At 47.9% G+C, this 23,792-nt stretch overlaps 1 protein-coding gene across 1 annotated transcript in view; it reads left to right on the top strand.

Moving 5' to 3' along the window:
* dnah2 (dynein, axonemal, heavy chain 2) overlaps nt 1-23,792 on the top strand; it is a 174,476-nt gene that overhangs the window by 51,498 nt on the left and 99,186 nt on the right. The window contains exons 29-40 of the mRNA XM_067972290.1: nt 192-330; nt 966-1,183; nt 3,545-3,643; nt 5,262-5,387; nt 7,540-7,650; nt 9,208-9,396; nt 10,803-10,906; nt 12,455-12,644; nt 14,429-14,609; nt 15,655-15,782; nt 18,081-18,233; nt 22,918-23,043. Coding sequence (XP_067828391.1) covers nt 192-330; nt 966-1,183; nt 3,545-3,643; nt 5,262-5,387; nt 7,540-7,650; nt 9,208-9,396; nt 10,803-10,906; nt 12,455-12,644; nt 14,429-14,609; nt 15,655-15,782; nt 18,081-18,233; nt 22,918-23,043 — 1,764 coding nt within the window. The remainder of the gene's footprint in view (nt 1-191; nt 331-965; nt 1,184-3,544; nt 3,644-5,261; nt 5,388-7,539; nt 7,651-9,207; nt 9,397-10,802; nt 10,907-12,454; nt 12,645-14,428; nt 14,610-15,654; nt 15,783-18,080; nt 18,234-22,917; nt 23,044-23,792) is intronic.

Here is a 23,792-nt window from a genome sequence, read left to right as displayed (position 1 = left end):
ATTGAGCTACACAGCCCATGGGGGTCCCAGGTTCATTTTCCACTCTGTGCTCCGCCCACTCATCTCAGCTGGTGGGTGATGGCAATGCCTGGCCCCAGCAAAAGTCTCGGTGCAATCAGGAGAGGAGGGGAGAAAATTGGAAACCAGGAATGATACGTAATGAGCTCCTGGTTTTTTTTTATTTGCCGCAGAACATTTTCCTCGGCGAGGACATCAGAAAACAGCTTCCCCGAGAATCAGCAGAATTTGAGAACATCGACGCGCAATGGAAGGTCATAATGCAACGCATGAGTCGTGACACCAATGCTCTTCGAAGCACCCACCACCCAGGTGTGTTCAGTTCAGGGTACCGCACCTCAAGAAGGATATATTGGCCTTGGAGGGGTTGCAGCCCAGATTCTAGTCACCCCCACCCTCCCGCGATCAGACCCACCCCCCCACCTGATGCCCGAGCTCCCCGGCTGCAGCCTGGAGCCACTGGCCTACCCGCCTATCAGCCAGCCTCTCAATCTGGCTGTGGCTGGGGAAAACGATTCAAGAAATTTAAATCAGGCCCTGCCGTTAAATTTGGCAGAACCTCCGGGAAACCCGTATTTCCGCTAACTCTCCCTGCCCACCCCCCCCCCACACCCCACTCTGCCTTGCCATTATTATCGGGGCTACTGTCTCCGTATTCTTGCTCTTGTCCCCGTTCAATCCACTGCACCAATGGTGGCAGCTCATTCAGCCTCGAGCTCCTGCACTCTGGGCCACCTCTTCGCCTTGCCACCTCCCCACTTTCAAACACCGTAAGCCCTTCTCTTCACTGTGCCTCCCGTTCCCCCCACTAACTCGAACTCTCCCTGTCTTCCCTTTTTCCTTCCTGCTTGGACTGTACCACTTTTTCCTTCTAAAGTGGAGTGATTTGAGGCCTGGTTTGCGAGGAGCGGTGTAGGAACACAAGCTGCTGTTGTTGCATTCCACAGGTCTCCTGGACACACTGAACGGCATGAACCGAAAGCTGGAAGAGATTGAGAAATCCCTGGACATGTACTTGGAGACCAAGCGGCAGATCTTCCCTCGCTTCTACTTCCTGTCAAACGATGACCTGCTGGAGATCTTGGGACAGTCCCGTAACCCCACGGCAGTACAACCGCACATGAAGAAATGCTTCGACAATATCAAATCTCTCAAAATGCAAAAGGTAATGTCACTGGCTGCCGTTGCCTCATCCCCTAGAGGTGCTGACCCCACACTGGTGCACAATTTCATGGGTAGCGGTCGACATACGACCGTTCATGATGTGGAAACATGGTTATTAAGTGTTCGTAGGGTATTCCACTATATGACAGCCAAGCCCAGGCCTGTCCCCATCCATTAACCACATGCACTCATTCACAGGCGCTCACACTGACACTGACGCGCGCTCACACTGACACTGACGCGCGCTCACACTGACACTGACGCGCGCTCACACTGACACTGACGCGCGCTCACACTGACACTGACGCGCGCTCACACTGACACTGACGCGCGCTCACACTGACACTGACGCGCGCTCACACTGACACTGACGCGCGCTCACACTGACACTGACGCGCGCTCACACTGACACAATCACAGACATTCTCACACACCAGCTTGCACATGCATGCGCACGCTCACACATGCACACTCACACTGACACGCACACATTCTCTCTCTCTCTCACACGCACACACACACTATAACACCGAGGGACATTAATCCTGGCTGATTTTTCCACTCCCAAACCTGGGGCGTTGGGGCAAATTTTACACCGCCTACTTTCTGCATAGAAATGCACACATTTATGTCTCCTGATAGTATGCTGCTTTACAGCTCTCCAAACTAGTTGCATTATACATCATAAAAAGAAATTAAGACTTGTATTTATAGAGCACCTTTCACTTTTTGAAGTGTAGTCACTGTTGTTAATGCAGGAAATGTGGCAGCCAATTTATGCACAGCAAGCTCCCACAAACAGAAACGTGATAATGACCAGGAAATCTGTTTTTTTTAGTGATGTTGGTTGAGGGATAAATGTTGGCCCAGGACACCGGGGAGATCTCCCCCTGCTCCTCTTCACAATGGGACCTTTTACATCCACCTGAGAGGGCAGACGGGGCCTCGGTTTAACGTCTCATCCGAAAGTGCCTTCGACACTTGACGGCACCTCCGACAGTGCACCACTCCTCAGTACTGACCCTCCGACAGTGCAGCGCTCCCTCAGTACTGACCCTCCGACAGTACACCACTCCTCAGTACTGACCCTCCGACAGTGCAGCGCTCCCTCAGTACTGACCCTCCGACAGTGCACCACTCCTCAGTACTGACCCTCCGACAGTGCGGCGCTCCCTCAGTACTGACCCTCCGACAGCGCGGCGCTCCCTCAGTACTGACCCTCCGACAGTGCGGCGCTCCCTCAGTACTGACCCTCCGACAGTGCGGCGTCCCTCAGTACTGACCCTCCGACAGTGCGGCGTCCCTCAGTACTGACCCTCCGACAGTGCGGCGTCCCTCAGTACTGACCCTCCGACAGTGCGGCGTCCCTCAGTACTGACCCTCCGACAGTGCGGCGTCCCTCAGTACTGACCCTCCGACAGTGCGGCGCTCCCTCAGTACTGACCCTCCGACAGCGCGGCGCTCCCTCAGTACTGACCCTCCGACAGTGCGGCGCTCCCTCAGTACTTGTACTGATACTGGTTCTTAAGTCTCTGGAGTGGAACTTGAGCCCACGACCCTCTGACTCAGGCGAGAGTGCTGCCCACTGAGCCACTGCTGACACATATCAAGACGGTATCACACAGCAAGTCTATCAGTAAGGACAGAAAATGCTGGCCGTGTGCCGCATGTCTGTCAGCATCTTAAAGGACAGGTTAACATTTCTGTGAGACTCTTAGTCAGTCCTGGAACAGTATACTTGTCTTTGCTTTCTCAGACGCTGATGGGCCCACTGTGTATTTCCAGCATTTCCTGTTCTTATTTCAGATCTACAGTTTTTTTTCCTCAGTCACTGCGAAAGTAACGTTAACAAGTTAGCGCATTGTACGAGTTACCCAGATTAGCTAGTAATGTTTAGTTCAAGCCCCCGGCAGTCTCTTCTTGAGTAAATTGTATTTTAAATTGATTTTTAAAAAAATGATTTGTTCTCTGGGTGTGGGCGACATCCAAAGCTGCATTTATTCCCTTCCCTGAGAAGGCCCTAGGAGGAGACGGTGAGCCTTCGAATATTCTATAACCGAGGGCATCAGAGAGCATTGAGAGCCAATTGCGGTGTGCGGGACTGGGGTCATGTGTAGGCCAGACCATGTAGTGGTGGGTGGTTCCCTGTCCCGAAGGACATTAGTGAATCATTTGGGTTATTATGTGACAATCCGACAGCGTTCGTGGTCATCTTGTTTTTTCTCTGGTACCAGCCCACAACTTGCCACGGTGGGTTTGAATGATGAGCTCTGGGTTGCCGATGCCGTACCATAACCAGGAGCTGACCCTACCTATTTCCCATCACTGTGACCATAAATCTAACTCTGATCTATCGCTCTAGGTTGGAACCACCAACAAAACAGAAGCTGCAGGAATGTTCTCTGCTGACGGGGAGTACGTGGAGTTCAAACATCCCACTTTACTCGAGGGCCCTGTGGAGGTACGGAGATTTACCCTGGTCGCAACATTGCCGGGGTTTCAGCTGCTGCGCAATTGTAAAACGCCCTCCTAAATGAACACAATCGCCATTTCACTACGGTGATCAGAGCAAATCAGCCCACACTCCCCATTTGCCCACATGTCCAGTGGATGAGGTGAGAGGTAATTCTGTCAGAGATAGGGCTACAACATTGCAGCTTTGATCCTCCGACCGGCATTCCGTGTGACCACAGTATCGTCCCTGAGCGTTCAACCCCCACCCCAGAGGAACAAGACAGATGAATCGTCAGGAGAACTTGGAAAGTAAGAGTCTAAATGGGGTAGAGGAGCAAAGGGATCTGGGGTACAGATACACAAATCACTAAAAGTAGCGACACAGGTTAATAAGGCCATAAAAAAAAAATGCAAACCAAGCACTGAGGTTCATTTCTAGAGGGATAGAATTGAAAAGCAGAGAAGTTATGTTAAAACTTAGACCACGCTTGGAGTATTATACACAGTTCTGGTCTCCATATTACAAAAAAGGTTATAGAGGCACTGGAGAAGGTGCAAAAAAGATTTACAAAGATAATACCAGAATTGAGAAGTTATAACTATCAGGAAAGAATGAATAGGCTGGGACTCTTTTCTCTGGAGAAGAGAAGGCTGAGGGGTGACCTGATAGAGGTCTTTAAAATGATGAAAGGGCTTGATAGGGTAGACGTAGAGAAGATGTTTCCACTTGTGGGGGAGACCAGAACTAAGGGTCATAAATATAAAATAGTCACTAATAAATTCAATAAGGAATTCAGGAGAAACTTCTTTACCCAGAGAGTGGTGAGAATGTGGAACTCGCTCCCACAAGGAGTAGTTGAGGTGAATAGCATAGATGCATTTAAGTGGAAGCTGGATAAACACATGAGGGAGAAAGGAATAGAAGGATATGTTGATAGGGTGAGATGGAGTAGAGAGGGAGGAGGCTCGTGTGGAGCATAAACACCAGCATAAACCAGTTGGGCCGAATGGCCTGTTTCTCTGCTATACATTCTATGTAACAGGCATTGTCAGGATAGAGAAGCGTTTACAGGATTGGCTAAGACAAGCCATGCCAGGAAGGGGGCGAAGAACAGATGAAGATTAAGGGCATGGAAAGACCACGGTTCATGATTACATATAAACTCAACACGGTCATACGAAATTCCTGTCCGTTGTGGAACAGTTCTTTGATCAGTGGGTGTCCTCCAGTACCTCTCCCTAGTAGCCATTATTCACAGGTGAATCAAGGCAGTGAATATCAACAGGCTATTTGACTGCTGGAGCATCACAGCTCACGCAGGTCCTGCCCTCACTGGATGCCCTCCACACTACTTTCCAACACAGGTCATTGGGTGGTGATCTGGACCGAGATCCCCAGCTGATTTACTCCTGCCAATCCCAGGCAGACCAAAGCCAATTGTTGCCGTACCATCGCCCTGACTGGGATCAACACAGGCCGAGGGGTTTTCCAGGTCTGTGTGGCAGAGCTTACTGCTTGGGAGTCTCGCTGAACGTTCAGGGTTAAATAATACGGACCTCGTGTCTCCTCATCAACGTTCGATGCTCTCACTTGTTTTTTGTTCTGATATATTCTTGACCCTCAGGCTTGGCTCTGTGACGTGGAACGCACCATGCGCTTTAGTCTCAAAGACCTGCTGAAAGAGAGCCGCTTGTCTCTGAAGAGAATGATCACCAGACGGGACAAATGGGTGAAAGAGTGGCCTGGACAGGTCAGTGGGGAATATACAGGTCTGATTGGCTGGAGATTCTGCACAGGAAAACCAGGCTGAACAGTAATGGAGCCCTTTTTTTATTGCTCAGATCTGTGCCCGTCAGAATGATGGATGTTTAAAGAAAGAACTGCACTTATACTGTGCCTTATCACAACTTAATTCCCACACACTTAATGACTTTGAAATGCAGTAACTGCTATTGTGCAGGGAAATTGTACCAGCCATTTACGCACAGCAAGATCTCAACGAACAGCCAGTGATATGACTGTGCAGTTGGTCAGTTATTGATGGTTTTGGTTGAGGGAGGGATGTTGGCCATGATTCTTGGGTCTTCTTCAAATAGTGTCATGGGATGGTCAACATCCAACAGAACAGGTAGACAAGGCCTTGGTTTAAGGTCTCACCTAAAGGTCAGAACTCTGTTAATGCTGCACTCCCTCAGAACTTCACTAAAGTGTTTGCACTGATGAAAGGAACAATTTCCCTTTTCATAGAATGCTCTAACACAGAATCAGACCATTGTGCCACCTAGTCTAATCCCACTCTCCTACTCAGTCGCCATCTCTTTTAATATTCCTCCTTTCCAAGCCACTATCTAATTACTTTTTAAAAGCATTTTTGGACTCTTCTTCAGCAACAGCTTGTGACAGAGAATTCCACATTCCAACCACTCTGTGTGTAAATAACATTTTTCTAACCTCCCAATGCTGGATCCAAACACTCCCAGGGCAGGTGTAGCAAGGGTTAGATACAGTGTAAAACTCCCTCGACACTGTCCCATCAAACACTCCCAGGGCAGGTACAGCACGGGTTAGATACAGAGTAAAGCTCCTTCTACACTGTCCCATCAAAAACTCCCAGGGCAGGTACAGCACGGGTTAGATACAGAGTAAAGCTCCCTCTACACTGTCCCATCAAACACTCCTGGGGCAGGTACAGCACGGGTTAGATACAGAGTAAAGTTCTCTCTACACTGTCCCATGAAACACTCCCAGGGCAGGTACAGCACGGGTTAGATACAGAGTAAAGCTCCTTCTACACTGTCCCATCAAAAACTCCCAGGGCAGGTACAGCACGGGTTAGATACAGAGTAAAGCTCCCTCTACACTGTCCCATCAAACACTCCCAGGGCAGGAACAACCTGGGTTAGATACAGAGTAAAGCTCCCTCTACACTGTCCCATCAAACACTCCCAGTACAAGTACAGCAAGGGCTAGATGCAGAGTAAAGCTCCCTCTGTAGCCCCCACTATGTGCATGCTTATGTCATCTCTGAGAGAGACTGTTAACAAAAATCTAGAAATTACTGTTGCTATTAGCAGAGAAATGTTTAGCATTTTGAACATAAGAACATAAGAAATAGGAGCAGGAGTAGGCCAATCAGCCCTTCGAGCCTGCTCTGCCATTTAATAAGATCATGGCTGATCTGATCCTAACCTCAAATCTAAATTCATGTCCAATTTCCTGCCTGCTCCCCGTAACCCCTGATATTCTGATATGGTCTGATATTCCTCCATCTGCCCTTTTATGGAGGTGTTATACCTGTTTAAAATTAACGGAATAACACCAAATGGACCGAAAATCACAAGCTGCAGGCATACAATTTACCTGTGAGCACCATTGGTAGGTGTGGTCCCCCACCAGTATGGGAGGTTTACTCCTGTTGCTTCTGAATCTTCCCAGTTGAAATGGCAATGACAGTTTTCATAGGTTGCAAGATGGATGCAGATGTCATAGCTATTCGGCTCACCTTAGTTAACATACAAAAACAGAATGCTGGAAACACTCAGCAGGTTAGGCAGCATCTATTGGGAGAGAAACAGAGCTAACGTTCTGATGAAACGTCATCGACCTGAATCGTTAACTCTGTTTCACTCTCCGCAGATGCTGCCTGACCTGCTGAGTATTTCCAGCATTTTCTGTTCTTGTTTCAGATTTCCAGCGTCTGCAGTATTTTGCTTTTGTTTTAGATAACATACAGTCTGCCTGTTGTAGCAGCCACCTGTTTCTTAAATACCTCCAGGGTTATTGCCTCCACCGCTCCTATTCCAAGTGTTCATCACTCTGTGTGGGGAATTCCTAACTCTGCTTTCCATCATCTTTTTCCCTCTTTCCCTCTACCCAACATTCAGTCTTTTATTTTATTACAGATGCTCATCACCGCAAGCCAGATTCAGTGGACCACTGACGTCACTAAGGCCCTGATATCGGCCAAAGATGTAGGGGAAAAAAAACCCGTCAGGGTTATTAAAAGGAAGCAGGTGAGTCACGCTCTGGGTGTCTGCACGGGGCATTACAATAATCTGAATTATGGAACCCAAACATATTTCAGTTAGGAGGGAGTAGTACCCTATATGACTGTCCTATAGCTCCAAAAGTTCTAAAACGTACACTCGCCAGTGTACTTCAATAAGGGACCTTCACTTTGTTCTTTCCTCCCCTTCCCACCTTTAGCCCCGGCTCTGTACTTATTTATAAACTGTTAAATCTCTTAACTTCTTTCAGTTCTGATGCAAGGTCATCGACCTGAAACGTTAACTCTGTTTCTCTCGCCACAAGGTGCTGCCTGACCTGCTGAGTATTTCCAGCATTTTTATGTTCTTTACTTCCTTCAATTAACCCCTTGTTAACCCTGTTCTAGGTGCTACAGAAATGTTGGCTAAAGGCAGGGCTGGGAGCAGCCTCGAAGAGTTCAACACCACAAACTGGAGACAGTGCGCTGTGGGTCATCTTCCTCGTTGATGACGACACTGCAGCTGGACGCTCCGCACTGCGCTGTTATCTGTTCGTGGCTCGAGCATTGGTGTGCACTGCCATTGTCCCCAGCGCCCCAGGCCAGGGAGGTGGGGTGGGGGGAAGCAGAATAAGCTCCTGGTCAGCCCAGCTGGGATGTGCCTGTGAATGTCGGATGAGCACGCGAGCAGGCCAAGCCTTCATGTTCCTCCTCCTCTGACCAAATAACCTGCCAGCACTCCCCGTCTAGGGCAACTGGATAGTGACTCAATCAAGGATGACCTGTGGGCACGCTTACTGCCTCCTGTGAAATTGTGCCCCTCACGCTGACCGGGGCTTTCGTAGAACTCAAAGTTTACAGCACAGAAGGAGATCGTCTGGCCCGTCGTAAAGAAAAAAAGAAAGAACTTGCATTTATACAGCGCCTTTCACGACCTCAGGATGTCCCAATGTGCTTTACAACCAATTAAGCAGTTTTTGAAGTGTAGCCACTGTTGTAATTTAGGAAAGGTGGCAGCCCAATTTGAGCACAGCAAGATCCCACAAACAGCAACGTGATAATGAGCAGATAATCTGATTAGTGACTTTGGTTGAGTAATAAATATTGGCCCAGGACAACGGAGAGAACCCACCTGCTCGTCTCGGAAATAGTGCCATGGGATCTTTTACGTCCACCTGAGAGCGCAGAAGGTTTAACGTCTCATTCGAAAGGTGGCACCTCTTGTCTCATTCTCTTAGTAACACTTTTAAATTGATGACACCTCATCACTGACTCCCCAACCAGAGAAATAATCTTTCCCGTTCATCCTCTCAATGCCCTCGATTATTTTAGAAACCTCCAATAGATCTCCTCAGCACTCTGCTGCTGCAGTGGACATTGTCCCAGCTTCATGACTCTCTCCTCCTGGATCATCTTGGTGAATCTACACTGGTCGCGCTAAGTCTTTAATGGCCTTTCTGTAATGAGGAGGCTGGGGGGGGGGGGGGAGGGAGGCAGGAGGAAATAAAAACCTTGTTAGCATTAAAAATCAATCAGTGGTCAGTGTATTGAGAAAGCCTTAAACATCGCGTTGATGTCTGTGCAGGTGAGCATGCTGCGCAAGTATTCCGAAGCCATACGTGGAAACCTCTCAAAGATCATGCGTCTGAAGGTGGTGGCTTTGGTCACAGTGGAAGTCCACGCTCGGGATGTCATCGACAAGCTCTACAAGATCGGGTGTATGGACGTGACGGCCTTTGATTGGCTGAGCCAGCTCCGCCTCTACTGGGACAAGGTATATCGAGCAGCGTTTCCTGTACGCAAATAAAACTCGCCTCTGCTTTCATTTCAACTTGTGCTAAAAAATGTTTCCTCCCCTTCTGCCAATTATCTCCCCTCCCTCCCTCATGTCTTGAAAGGTACAGTTTCACGGGCTCCGATTGCCCCCGGTACTTCACTCTAGTGGAGCAGTAGAGATATACCAGCTGATTCTACCATCGGGCGTTCCTGGTGAGGCAAAATTACACTCCTCTAAAGCTGATTTTCCTGATAGTGGATGCAGCCCTATAGATGGTCAGATATCCCGAGGGATATCAGAACACGAGCCACGTTGGGAGTATTGGAAGTCATCTGGGGAATACAGAGTTGGAATACCATGAGGTACCAGCTCCCCGACGGTAAATGGCAATAGGCTATGTGACCCCCAGGGGTCATCATAGTCAAGCCCAACCTGAGCCTTTACCCCACACGCATTGACTTCCGACAGGCACCATCTGTAGCCCCCCGTCACACTGCCCTGCCCGAGATCGGCTGACTCAGCACAGGCCAAGGGTTGAAGCTCAAACCTTTGCTGCTCTGAATGGCTCAATTACTCACTGCTTTGGGGGAAGTCCGTCACTTATGTTTTATTGAGAAACTACAGATGAGTCCCAAGTGCAGGAGGGTAGAAAATAACAAGAGAAGAGGCAGCAAGTCAAGAAACAGCGATTAGGAACTGCCCCGCTGTTATTTAATCGGACAGTTCATTGTATATCTAGTTATAAAACGATTAGAAGGGACAGTAGAAATGTGGATGACCAGATTCGTCCAAAGTATTGCTGTGATATGTGTCCTGTTGGGAGCTTTGGAACCTCATCTAGCAAGGGTTGTAGAGGTCGATCTGCCCTGATGGATCAGTGCTAACATGACCCCCAGGTGCGGTGGTGGGCTCCAAAGACCAGGAAGGGCCTCTGATATCCATCCCTGGTGTGTGCTGAGGAGGTTGATCTCAGCCAGGGTGCCAGCAGAAGAGCTAAAATTGGGCCGAGCACCCTTGGTCTAACGAAGGGAGATTGCGCCATGGCTCATACACTTGGTACTGCTGGAAAATGCACGAGACATCAGCTGAGGACAGGATCAGGCTCAGCTGTGAAGCCCACTACAGTCAAATAGCTGACTGAGACTAAAGGTTAGGTTAACAAGAATAATCACCACATTGGAAGGATACTATCGCCAGTGGCACTGGAAGGCCGCTGCTGCCAGTGAAAGCGAACCCCAACAGGAGTAAGCCCCTTAAGGAGCAGAGAGGAGAGGAGGTGCGAATTATGGTAACAACAGAACAGTGCACTGACCTGGTGCATCCGGTCTCTGTGGACTTGATGCTATATTAGTTTGACTGATGCGCTCTGTAGTTTTGACAATTGTATTGTTTTTTCCCCGTAGGATGTGGATGACTGCATAATCCGACAAACCAACACCCATTTCCAGTATGGCTATGAGTATCTGGGGAATTCGGGCCGACTGGTGATCACCCCACTCACGGACAGGTAGGACTCAGCTTTACACTTTGTGGGATTGCGCGGTGCTGATGGTGGGTGCTGGCTTATCACTGCTCATTCCTGAGTTGGCAGAACATCAGGCCCGTTTTCTGCAGTCACCAATGTGAGTGAGAATGTTGGTGTGAACATAAATCGGGGAAACCTGTTTTACGTTTGCAGCATCAACAACTGGAGGAGAATGTAGTCTACTTTTAATTCAAAATCACTTCATTCAATTTATCTGATAATCCAAACTTCTTTAGCACTAAATTCACACTTAATTGTTATTTATGTTGCTTAAGACAAATTATTAGTGAGAAAACGACTTTGACTTATCAGGAGTAGACTGTGTATTCTCTGCTGTATTACTGGGTTTTGACATCTCTTTGATAAATATTCAGTGTTATAATCAACTTTCTCCATTAACAAAGTCCTCACAGATATAACACAGTTGATTTGAAGTTAATATTTTTTTGGGGGTGAGTTTTTGTTTTCGTCAAGGTGAGAGATGCTAGTACTAGGTAATGGTATGTCGTCTTATTGTCAGCATCAAACACTCCCAGGGCAGGTACAGCACGGATTAGATACAGAGTAAAGCTCCCTCTACACTGTCCCATCAAACACTCCCAGGGCAGGTACAGGGTTAGATACAGAGTAAAGCTCCCTCTACACTCTCCCATCAAACACTCCCAGGGCAGATACAGCACGGGTTAGATACAGAGTAAAACTCCCTCTACACTGTCCCATCAAACACTCCCAAGGCAGGTAAAGCACGGGTTAGATACAGAGTAAAGCTCCCTCTACACTGTCCCATCAAACACTCCCAAGGCAGGTAAAGCACGGGTTAGATACAGAGTAAAGCTCCCTCTACACTGTCCCATCAAACACTCCCAGGGCAGATACAGCACGGGTTAGATACAGAGTAAAACTCCCTCTACACTGTCCCATCAAACACTCCCAAGGCAGGTACAGCACGGGTTAGATACAGAGTAAAGCTCCCTCTACACTGTCCCATCAAACACTCCCAGGGCAGGTACAGCACGGGTTAGATACAGAGTAAAGCTCCCTCTACACTGTCCCATCAAACACTCCTAGGGCAGGTACAGCATGGGTTAGATACAGAGTAAAGCTCCCTCTACACTGTCCCATCAAACACTCCCAAGGCAGGTACAGCACGGGTTAGATACAGAGTAAAACTCCCTCTACACTGTCCCATCAAACACTCCCAGGGCAGGTACAGCACGGGTTAGATACAGAGTAAAGCTCCCTCTACACTGTCCCATCAAACACTCCCAGGGCAGGTACAGCACGGGTTAGATACAGAGTAAAACTCCCTCTACACTGTCCCATCAAACACTCCCAGGGCAGGTACAGGGTTAGATACAGAGTAAAGCTCCCTCTACACTGTCCCATCAAACACTCCCAGGGCAGGTACAGCACGGGTTAGATACAGAGTAAAACTCCTTCTAGTGAATCCCCTAACACTACTTCATTCTGCAATCCGGCTGAGACTTGAATATCGTCCATCTCACACTCTCTTGGTTTTCTACTTTTCAGGTGTTACATGACACTGACGACAGCTCTCCACCTGCACCGAGGTGGATCCCCCAAGGGACCAGCTGGAACAGGGAAGACGGAATCTGTGAAGGATCTGGGGAAAGCCCTGGGCATGTATGTGATTGTGGTGAACTGTTCGGAAGGCCTGGACTACAAATCCATGGGCCGAATGTACTCCGGTTTGGCACAGGTGAAAAGAAAATCTCAAAAATACAATTGAACATTGTAATTGTCGTCGTACGTTAGGCTATTTCATTCCTTTTAGGAAACAAACTTCACTGCTATCACTCTCCCCGCTGAGTCAGAAGGTCATGGGTTCGAGTCCCACTCTAGAGACTTGAGCACATAATCCAGGCCGACGCTCCCATTGCAGTACTGAGGGAGTGCTGCACTGTCGGAGGGTCAGGACTGAGGGAGCGCTGCACTGTCGGAGGGTCAGTACTGAGGGAGTGCTGCACTGTCGGAGGGTCAGGACTGAGGGAGCGCCGCACTGTCGAAGGGTCAGGACTGAGGGAGCACTGCACTGTGGGAGGGGCAGTACTGAGAGAGTGCTGCATTGTCGGAGGGTCAGTACTGAGGGAGCGCTGCACTGTGGGAGGGTCAGGACTGAGGGAGTGCTGCACTGTCGGAGGGTCAGTACTGAGGGAGCACTGCACTGTCGGAGGGGCAGTACTGAGGGAGCTGCACTGTGGGAGGGTCAGGACTGAGGGAGTGCTGCACTGTCGGAGGGTCAGGACTGAGGGAGCGCCGCACTGTCGAAGGGTCAGGACTGAGGGAGCACTGCACTGTGGGAGGGGCAGTACTGAGGGAGTGCTGCATTGTCGGAGGGTCAGTACTGAGGGAGCGCTGCACTGTGCGAGGGTCAGGACTGAGGGAGTGCTGCACTGTCGGAGGGTCAGTACTGAGGGAGCACTGCACTGTCGGAGGGGCAGTACTGAGGGAGTGCTGCACTGTCGGAGGGGCAGTACTGAGGGAGTGCTGCACTGTCGGAGGGTCAGTACTGAGGGAGCGCTGCACTGTCGGAGGGTCAGTACTGAGGGAGCGCTGCACTGTCGGAGGGTCTGTACTGAGGGAGCGCTGCACTGTCGGAGGGTCAGTACTGAGCGAGCGCTGCACTGTCGGAGGGTCTGTACTGAGGGAGCGCCGCACTGTCGGAGGGGCAGTACTGAGGGAGTGCTGCACTGTCGGAGGGTCAGTACTGAGGGAGCGCTGCACTGTCGGAGGGTCAGTACTGAGGGAGCGCTGCACTGTCGGAGGGTCTGTACTGAGGGAGTGCTGCACTGTCGGAGGGGCAGTACTGAGGGAGTGCTGCACTGTCGGAGGGTCGGTACTGAGGGAGCGCTGCACTGTCGGAGGGTCGGTACTGAGGAAGCGCTGCACTGTCGGAGGGTCTGTACTGAGGGAGCGCCGCACTGTCGGAGGGTCTGTACTGAGGGAGCGCCGCACCGTCGGAGGGGCAGTAGTAAGTGAGCGCTGCAGTGACGGAGGTGCCGTCTTTCAGTTGAGACTTTAAACCAAGACCCGAATACCCTCTCAGGAGAACGTGAAAGATCCCACGGGCACTAATTCAAAGAAGAGCAGGGGAGTTCTCCCCGGTTCCCTGGGCCAATATTTATCCCTAAACCAACATCACTAAAAAGCAGATTATCTGGTCATTATCATATTGCTGTTTGTGGGATCTTGCTGTGCGCAAATTGGCTGCCGCGTTTCCCACATTACAACAGTGACTGATCTTCAAAAAGTACTTTGTTGGCTGTGAAGCGCTTTGGGACGTCCTGAGGTGGTGAAAGGGGCGATAGAAATACAAGTTCTTTCTTTTATTCCACAGAAAATGCTATTAATGCACAAAGACTAATATTCACACAGTGTAATTTCAAGCACCTTATTATCCTCTGTCGTAACACAAACATCATTTTACACAGTGTTATAATGAGTTACTGTGGAATATTTCTGATGAGCGTTCTGTGTGTGCAGACTGGGGCCTGGGGTTGCTTCGATGAGTTTAACCGTATCAACATTGAGGTGCTGTCCGTGGTGGCCCAGCAGATCCTCTCCATCCTGTCCGCTCTGTCCGCCAACTTGACCCGCTTTGTCTTTGAGGGACGCGAGATTAACCTGGTCTGGTCCTGCGGCATCTTCATCACCATGAACCCGGGTGAGATTGTCAAGCGATACATCACAAGTGGGGAGTTCAGAATGCTCACAAAACGGCACCGCCTTCATTACAAAAGTTGTCCCGAGAGCTCCCCTGGTCACCGAGGTGCTGTACTAAGCGAAGTAGAATTGCCCCCAGGTTTGATTCCGTCTCCGCTGCGTTGGCCAAGGCAGCAGTTGGGGTGTTAGCATTGGTCCCAGCAGCCCCACACTGGGGAGAGAACGATTGTTCAGGGTTGCGTCCGCTGATCCCTATTCCCAGCTTGAAAGCGTGTGTGTGTGTGTGTGTGTGTGTGTGTGTGTGGACGTCAGTGAGGATTGGATCAGGCCTAGCTGTGCTCCCCCACGTTGTCGGATACTCTTGTGACATTCGCTGTCTGGGCTCACACCTGGACAGTGGTCATCTTGGGCAAGGTACCGGAGGGCTGTTGTGACCTGTGGAGCTGTGCCCCAGTAGGAGGCCACGCCAGCAGGATACGAGGGCAGATAGTGGGGAAATCCAAAGATTGCCAGCACAAAGGGTTAAATTACGAGGACAGGTTGCATAGACTAGGCTTGTACTCCCTCAAGTATAGAAGATTAAGGGGTGATCTAATTGAGGTGTTTGAGATGATTAAAGGATTTGATAGGGTCGATGGAGAGAAACTATTTCCTCTGGTGGGAGAGTCCAGAACAAGGGGGCAGAACCTTAAAATTAGAGCCAGGCCGTTCAGGGGTGATGTCAGGAAGCACTTCTTCACACAAAGGGGAGTGGGAATCTGGAACACTCTCCCCCAAAAAGCTGTTGAGGCTGGGGGTCAATTGGAGCTTTCAAAACTGAGATTGATAGATTTTTGTTGGGTGAGGGGATTAAGGGTTACGGAACCAAGGCGGGTAAATGGAGTTAAGATACAGATCAGCCATGATCTAATTGGTTGGCGGAACAGGCTCGAGGGACTGAATTCTGACCTGTTTCTATGTTTCCACAAGCATAGGCACAGAAAAAAGTAACAGCGAGTGTCTGGGTCAGGAGGGCATGGTGATAACATCACTATTGTTCATTCCAGGGTATGCTGGGCGTACGGAGCTGCCAGATAACCTCAAGTCAATGTTCAGGCCCATCTCCATGGTGGTTCCTGACTCAACACTAATCGCAGAGATCATCTTGTTTGCAGAGGGATTCAACAACTGTAAGGTGCGTGCTCCTGCATTCACACTCAGCTTGTTGTCGTCTTCCCCTTCTTTCTTTTAGGACTCCCGCACCAGCCCCCAGATACAAGGGAGAGGGACAGCCTGCTCCCTCGAGTTTCTGCCCGTGCTGCTGTGTACCTGGATGCCAGGGCAATAGTTGAGAACAGGCGGGACACACACACACACACACACACACACACACACTTACTTCAATGCCTGTCCCAGCTGATACTGCCGAGATAGTGAACGCAATGTGGTGGTGGGGGAATGGGCAGGGACACAGGGCCTCGCTCACTGTGTTCCAGCTTCTTGGTGCTTTCTGATCCACATTTCCCAGTGTATCAAGTACAGTACTCAGTCTGCAGTATCTTCCAGTCAGCGTTTGCCTTCCTTTAGGTTTAGTTTGTACAATGCTGTAACCGCACCAGCTGATGGAAAGACATTGTACACCCTTCCTGTGGATATTCTGGTGCTCTACATATGTTTGACCCTAAACCCTTCTTCAAACTTTCCACAGTGATATTTGGTATCAAATCATAGAATTCTTGATCTGTCTGCTACCATCTCTGGTGTGACCCAACAAGCTGGTGCTTCACCAAACGTGTCCGTAGGAATTTATCCACACTCGTCAGTTGCCAAACGTTCAGCTAGAGCCTTTGGGAGTGGGGTGGGAGGAGGGGAAGGTTTATTGGTCCCTTTGCGGTCAAGGTGTCTCCAAGATGCCACACCTGTCGATGGAAGAAACCAAGTAAAGCCTCTGTGGGAGATTCAGTGATCTGGTACCTGAGCCTGGCAGGCCTGCTGTACTTCAAGGCACTGTTGATGACTGATGCAACCTGGAAAACTACACCTGTCACTAGGAGCTGCCATTCTTCTCACTCAGCTATTGATAACCTTGCAAGTGAGTGCCCTAGGGCGCTGCAGGCTGGATGGGCTGCGGGAACCTTACCAGTACTCTGTGCTGGTTAAATTCCAGCAATTGGAAGCTGCAAAGCCTTGGCTCCTCCGACCTGTGCCTGAGCTCTCTGAATTTGGATAAGTGGGGTGTATCCCTATGGGGAGAGAGTGCGAACTCCACATTAGAGCAAACACAAACTCTACCTTGGATTGGCATTTCCACATATGTCAGACAGCTGGCTGATCTTCCTTGCAATCAAAACATTTCTGCTAGCTGTTTGAGCTTGGTTTTATGATGTGCAGACATTACAGTGCTGTGAACCTCAACTTGTACATTGTACAAAAGAAAATAAACATTGTTAGGAACAATAAAAGGCCATTTAGCTAAACAAGTCTGACCCTTTTTAATTGATTTCAGCCCCACCGACCTGCCCTCACTCCCTTCTCCAGAAACACACTCAGTTCATTTACTTTTGCGGTTCCCTTCAGTGGCCTTCCCTGTTCTACCTTCATGTATAAAAACTTTCACCTTGTTTCCACTCTTAGTCCTAATATCCTAATATTAACATGTTTCTCCTCAATTTGAACTTTTCACCACAACTCGCCCACATCTACTTTGTTAAAACCTCGGACACCACCGATATGTTTCCTCAAAGTAACTTTTCCTAAAGACAATAAACCAACTTCCCTAATGATTCCTCTGCTGTGGACCGACACCCATTGGGATTTGGGTAGAGACTGCCCATGCTCAGTTCACATGTAACCCATAATACCAACATAGAGATGAGACTTTCAAACCGCTGACAGGACATGTGCTAATCTAAGGTTCCCTTTAGTGGAATGTGTGTGAAATCAGATAAAAATTGGCTTGATTTCAATTAAACTTACAAAGGGATGGGAAGCAACATATCCAGAGTCTGGTCTGACTGGGACCAGCTGTTCTCCAGAAAAGAGAAGGCTGAGGGGTGACCTGATAGAGGTCTTTAGGATTATGAAGGGGTTCGATAGGGTGGACGTAGAGAAAATGTTTCCCCTTGTGGGGGAGACCAGAACTAGGGGCATAAATATAAAATAATCACTAATAAATCCAATAGGGAATTCAGGAGAAACTTCTTTACCCAGAGAATGGTGAGAATGTGGAACTCACTCCCACAAGGAGTAGTTGAGGTGAATAGTGTAGATGCATTTAAGAGGAAGCTGGATAAACACATGAGGGAGAAAGGAACAGAAGGATATGGAGATAGAGAGGGAGGAGTCGCATGTGGAGCATAAACACCGGCACAGACCAGTTGGGCTGAATGGCCTGTTTCTGTGCTGTACGTTCAATGTAATTCTGTTGTAGTTTAAGGTTCATGCCTCTGATTGGCTCCCAGTGTGCTGACTGTGCTCTGTGTGTCCTGTACAGGCCCTTGCTAAGAAAGTTTACACCCTCTATGCGCTGGCTGTGCAGCAGCTATCTAAGCAGGATCACTATGACTTCGGCCTGCGAGCTCTCACCTCTCTGCTCCGCTACGCTGGGAAGAAGCGACGAGACAAGCCTCAGCTCTCTGACGAGGAGGTAAGAACAGAGCAGCCAGTCTCAGAGCCTGGGTCCACAGTGAGTCCTCTCTCTCTGAGGAGGAGGTAAGAACAGAGCAGCCAGTCTCAGAGCCTGGGTCCACAGTGAATCCTGAAGATTTCTCATGGAATGAGCAAGGCTACCTGTCCAGTTTTGGAATGGCCAGTCTGGTTTTTGAGTTAGCTGTCCAGAAGTTTCTAACCACACAAGAGACAAGAATTCCTTTGTCCACCGTGTGCAATAACGCTGTCAGGGTGTTTGTGAAAATGTCCTCTTTTAGTGGAATTGCAAACGTGTTCTTTTAGAAACGCTGAACAAGGAATCTTCACAAATATACTGTTGGGGAAGGTTTAAACTAGAGTGGCAGGGGGATGGGAACCTGAGCGGGGAGTCAGAAGGGAATAAAATTGAGAGCAGCAAGAGAGGGGAAGACCCAGGGGAAATCTACAATACAAATAGTACTAACAGTTGTTCAAGAACAAGTGAGAGGGAAAAGCGTAGAGCAGCGGAAAGAAAGTGTACTTTAGGCACGACAGATAAAATAAAAACTGGAAGGCGTAAAGCGATTAACCCAGCATCAAAGCTGTGGCAGGGGGTTGGGAACCTGAGCAGGGAGACAGAGGAAAGCGTGTCAGGAAGGGACAGAAGGTATGGAATAAAAAGTAAAGTGTTAAAAAAGGAAAAAGCAGGAACTAAGCGTCACAAGGCATATTTGGAAGTTCTTTATCTGAATGCACGTAGCATTCGTAACAAAATGGACGAGTTAACGGCACAAATAACTACGTATGGGTATGATCTTGTGGCCATTACAGAAACATGGCTGCAGAGTGACAACGACTGGGAATTAAATATGCCAGGGTATTTAACAATCACGAAGGACAGGCAGGAAGGAAGGGGAGGTGGGGTGGCTATGTTAATAAAGGAAGGAATCACTGTATACAGAGAAATGATATTGGGACAAAGGATCAGGATAATGAAACAGTTTGGGTAGAGATAAGGAATAATAAGGGGAATAAAACACTAGTGGGCGTAGTATATAGGCCTCCTAATAGTTGCAACTCTGCTGGAAGAAGTATTAATCAGGAAATAGTCGGAGCATGTAATAAGGGAACAGCTATAATTATGGGGGATTTTAACTATCATATTAACTGGACAAATCAAATTGGGCAGGGCAGCCTTGAAGAAGAGTTTATTGAGTGTATTAGGGATGGATTTCTTGAGCAGTATGTAACTGTTCCTACAAGGGGGCAAGCAACCTTGGACCTGGTCCTGTGTAATGAGCCAGGATTAATTAATAATGTCCTAGTTAAGGATCCCCTTGGAATGAGTGACCATAACATGGTTATATTCCATATCCAATTAGAGGGTGAGAAGGTTGGTTCTCAAACAAGCATACTGAGCTTGAATAAAGGAGACTATGATGGTATGAGAGCAGAATTGATTAAAGTGGACTGGGAAAATAGATTAAAGGGTAAGACGGTACATGAGCAGTAGTATTCATTCAAGGAGTTATTTTTCAACTTTCAAAAAATATATATTCCACTGAGGAAAAAAGGTTGTAAAAGAAATGACAGCCATCCGTGGCTAAGTAAAGAAATTAAGGATAGTATCCGACTAAAAACAAGGACATACAAGGTAGCCAAACTTAGTGGGAGGATAGAAGATTGGGAGGTCTTCAAAAGACAGCAAAAAGTAACTAAAGGATTGATTAAGAAAGGGAAGATAGATTATGAAAATAAATTAGCAAAAAATATAAAAACAGATAGCAAGAGTTTCTACAGTTATATAAAAAGAAAAAGGGTGGCTAAGGCAAACGTAGGTCCTTTAGAGGATGAGACCGGGAAATTAATGGTGGGAAACATGGAGATGGCAAAAATGCTGAACAAATATTTTGTTTCAGTCTTTACGGTAGAGGACACTAAGAATATCCCAACACTGGACAAACAGGGGTCTCTGGGGGGGAGGAGCTAAATACGATTAAAATCACTAAGGAATTGGTACTCAGTAAATTAATGGGACTCAAGGCGGATAAATCCCCTGGACCTGATGGCTTACATCCTAGGGTCTTGAGGGAAGTGGCAGTAGGGATTGTGGATGCTTTGGTAATAATTTTCCAAAATTCTCTGGACTCGGCAAAGGTCCCGGCAGATTGGAAAACTGCTAATGTAACACCCTTATTTAAAAAGGGTAGTAGGCAGAAGGCTGGAAATTATAGACCAGTTAGTCTAACATCTGTGGTGGGTAAAATTTTGGAATCTATTATTAAGGAGACAGTAGCGGAACATTTGGATAAGCATAATTTAATAGGACAAAGTCAGCATGGCTTTACGAAGGGGAAGTCATATCTGACAAATTTGCTTGAGTTCTTTGAGGACATAACGTACAGGGTGGATAAAGGGGAACCAGTGGACGTAGTGTATTTAGACTTCCAGAAGGCATTCGACAAGGTGCCACATAAAAGATTATTGCTCAAGATAAAGAATCACTAGATTGGGGGTAATATTCTGGCATGGGTGGAGGATTTGTTATCTAACAGGAAGCAGAGAGTTGGGATAAATGGTTCATTCTCGGACTGGCAACCAGTAACCAGTGGTGTTCTGCAGGGGTCAGTGCTGGGTCCCCAACTCTTTACAATCTATATTAACGATTTGGAGGAGGGGACTGAGTGTAACATATCAAAGTTTGCAGATGATACAAAGATGGGAGGGAAAGTGGAGAGTGAGGAGGACATAAAAAACCTACAGGGGGATATGGACAGGCTGGGTGAGTGGGCGGAGATTTGGCAGATGCAATACAATATTGGAAAATGTGAGGTTATGCACTTTGGCAGGAAAAATCAGAGAGCAAGTTATTATCTTAAAGGCGAGAAACTGGAAAGTACTGCAGTACAAAGGGATCTGGGGGTCCTAGTGCAAGAAGATCAAAAAGTTAGTATGCAGGTGCAACAGGTGATCAAGAAGGCCAACGGATTGTTGGCTTTTATTGCTCGGGGGATAGAATATAGAAACAGGGAGGTATTGCTGCAGTTACATAAGGTATTGGTGAGACCGCACCTGGAATACTGCATACAGTTTTGGTGTCCATACTTAAGAAAAGACATACTTGCTCTCGAGGCAGTACAAAGAAGGTTCACTCGGTTAATCCCGGGGATGAGGGGGTGGACATATGAGGAGAGGTTGAGTAGATTGGGACTCTACTCATTGGAGTTCAGAAGAATGAGAGGCGATCTTATTGAAACATATAAGATTGTGAAGGGGCTTGATCAGGTGGATGCGGTAAGGATGTTCCCAAGGATGGGTGAGACTAGAACTAGGGGGCATAATCTTAGAATAAGGGGCTGCTCTTTCAAAACTGAGATGAGGAGAAACTTCTTCACTCAGAGGGTAGTGGGTCTGTGGAATTTGCTGCCCCAGGAAGCTGTGGAAGCTACATCATTAACTAAATTTAAAACAGAAATAGACAGTTTCTTAGAAGTAAAGGGAATTAGGGGTTACGGGGAGCGGGCAGGAAATTGGACATGAATTTATATTTGAGGTTAGGATCAGATCAGCCATGATCTTATTGAATGGCGGAGCAGGCTCGAGGGGCCGATTGGCCTACTCCTGCTCCTATTTCTTATGTTCTTATGTTCTACTCAGGCACTTGCACGATGCAGCTTGTGACTTGTAAGTCTCTTTCACATTCGAGGCAGGAGTGCACCTCCCTGGCTGCGTCAACCTGTATCAATCGTGTGTAGCCATTTAGGATGATGGCTCCTGTGCTCCATAGTGTGAGAACAGGCCAGTGAGAGGGGACCCTATGGAGATGTAGAAAAGGTAAATCAGGGTGAGGCAGGACATTAGGGCAAGGGAGCACAGGGTCAAACTGGGCAAAGAAAATGTAGCACTGATATCAGGAGGACCTTCTTTACACAAAGACTAATCAATAAACTTCCAGATGGGCTAGTGAATTTCTAGAGGGATAGAATTGAAAAGCAGCGAAGTTATGTTAAACTTGTATAGAACCTTGGTTAGTACACACTTGGAGTACTGTGCACAGTTTGGTCTCCATATTATAAAAAGGATATAGAGGCACTGGAGAAGGTGCAAAAAAGACTTACTAGGTTGATACCAGAATGGAGAGGTTAGAACTATTGGGGAAGACCGAACTGGCTGGGGCTCTTTTTTCTAGAAAAGAGAAGACTGAGGGGTGATCTGATCGAGGTCTTTAAAATTATGAAAGGGTTTGATAGGCTAGATGTAGAGAAGATGTTTCCACTTGTGGGGGAGACCAGAACTAGGGGCCGTAAATATAAGATACTCACTAATAAATCCAATAGGGAATTCAGGAGAAACTTCTTTACCCAGAGAGTGGTGAGAATGTGGAACTCACTCCCACAAGGAGTGGTTGAGGTGAATAGTGTAGATGGATTTAAGGGGAAGCTGGATAAACACACGAGGGAGAAAGGAATAGAAGGATTTGCTGATAGGGTGAGATGAAGTGGGGTAGGAGGAGGCTTGTGTGGAACATACAACACTGGCATGGTCCTATTGGGCTGAATGGCCTGTTTCTGTGCTGTAAATTTTATGTAAGAAGCCTTAATGTTATTCAAGAACGATTTAAACGCTGTGATGAGGTAAGACAGGCCAAATGACATTGCTCACCTGTGTTTATCTTGTGATTGAGTGTTCTTATTGTTACCCAGGTCCTCCTGATGTCGATGAAAGATATGAATCTGGCCAAGCTAACCTCCATTGACCTTCCGCTCTTTAGCGCCATCATCCAGGACCTGTTCCCCGGGGTGGACACCCCAACCTTGGATTACGGAAAGGTAGGCAGATCCCGACTTTTACACCAGTCTGGTGATCATTCTTCAATCACCACTTCAAGTATTGTTTAAAGGTAGTGGTCTAGAAATGGCCTCCTAAGCCTCCAATATGGCGGACAGGAAACATGTGCTTATTATGAGCCGGAGCTGCCTCGCTCGCCTTATTAGTAAATGGCCAAAAAATCGGTGTGCGGTTCCCACGTCTGAAACAGGCCCTTTGCACGTGCAAATAAGGGGACTTGTATACCTGTTTGAACACTGCAAGATTAGTTTCCCCTGAGGCAGCCAGCACTCCCCAGGTCTACATGGGGCCTAACAAAGTCATATTTTAAAATATACTTCGCTGAATGTGGAGCCAGGAGGAGCAGGACTGCCCGAGGGCCGCTGGAGGCGCCTGAATTTCTGGGCCAATTTCAGGAATGCATTTCAGAAATGTTCCCAATTTCATGCTTTTTCTGTCAATTACAATTACTGGAGGCTCCGCACTGGGAACGCTGAAGATGAGGTGCAGGCGCTTAGCATGTGCAGCTGCGTTTTCCTCTCTGCTCTAATTTAGCAAAATGTTAACACGTTTAAAGCGAACAGGATAAATCCTCTGCTAAAGGAGCAAGAGAGAGGAATATCACACAGATGCATTAAGTAGCCTCACTTATCCCACAGCATTATTTCTGACCAGAGTCATGGGGGCGGGGGGGGAGATTTCCTTTGTTTGCTGTGAGTTACCGTTCATTGCAAATCATGGACAGGGTAAA

The sequence above is a fragment of the Heptranchias perlo genome, chromosome 35, assembly GCF_035084215.1.
Source record: "Heptranchias perlo isolate sHepPer1 chromosome 35, sHepPer1.hap1, whole genome shotgun sequence".
NCBI lineage: Eukaryota > Metazoa > Chordata > Chondrichthyes > Hexanchiformes > Hexanchidae > Heptranchias > Heptranchias perlo.
The sequence above is the reverse complement of the archived record's forward strand: the minus strand, read 5'-3'. Positions and strand labels throughout refer to the sequence as shown.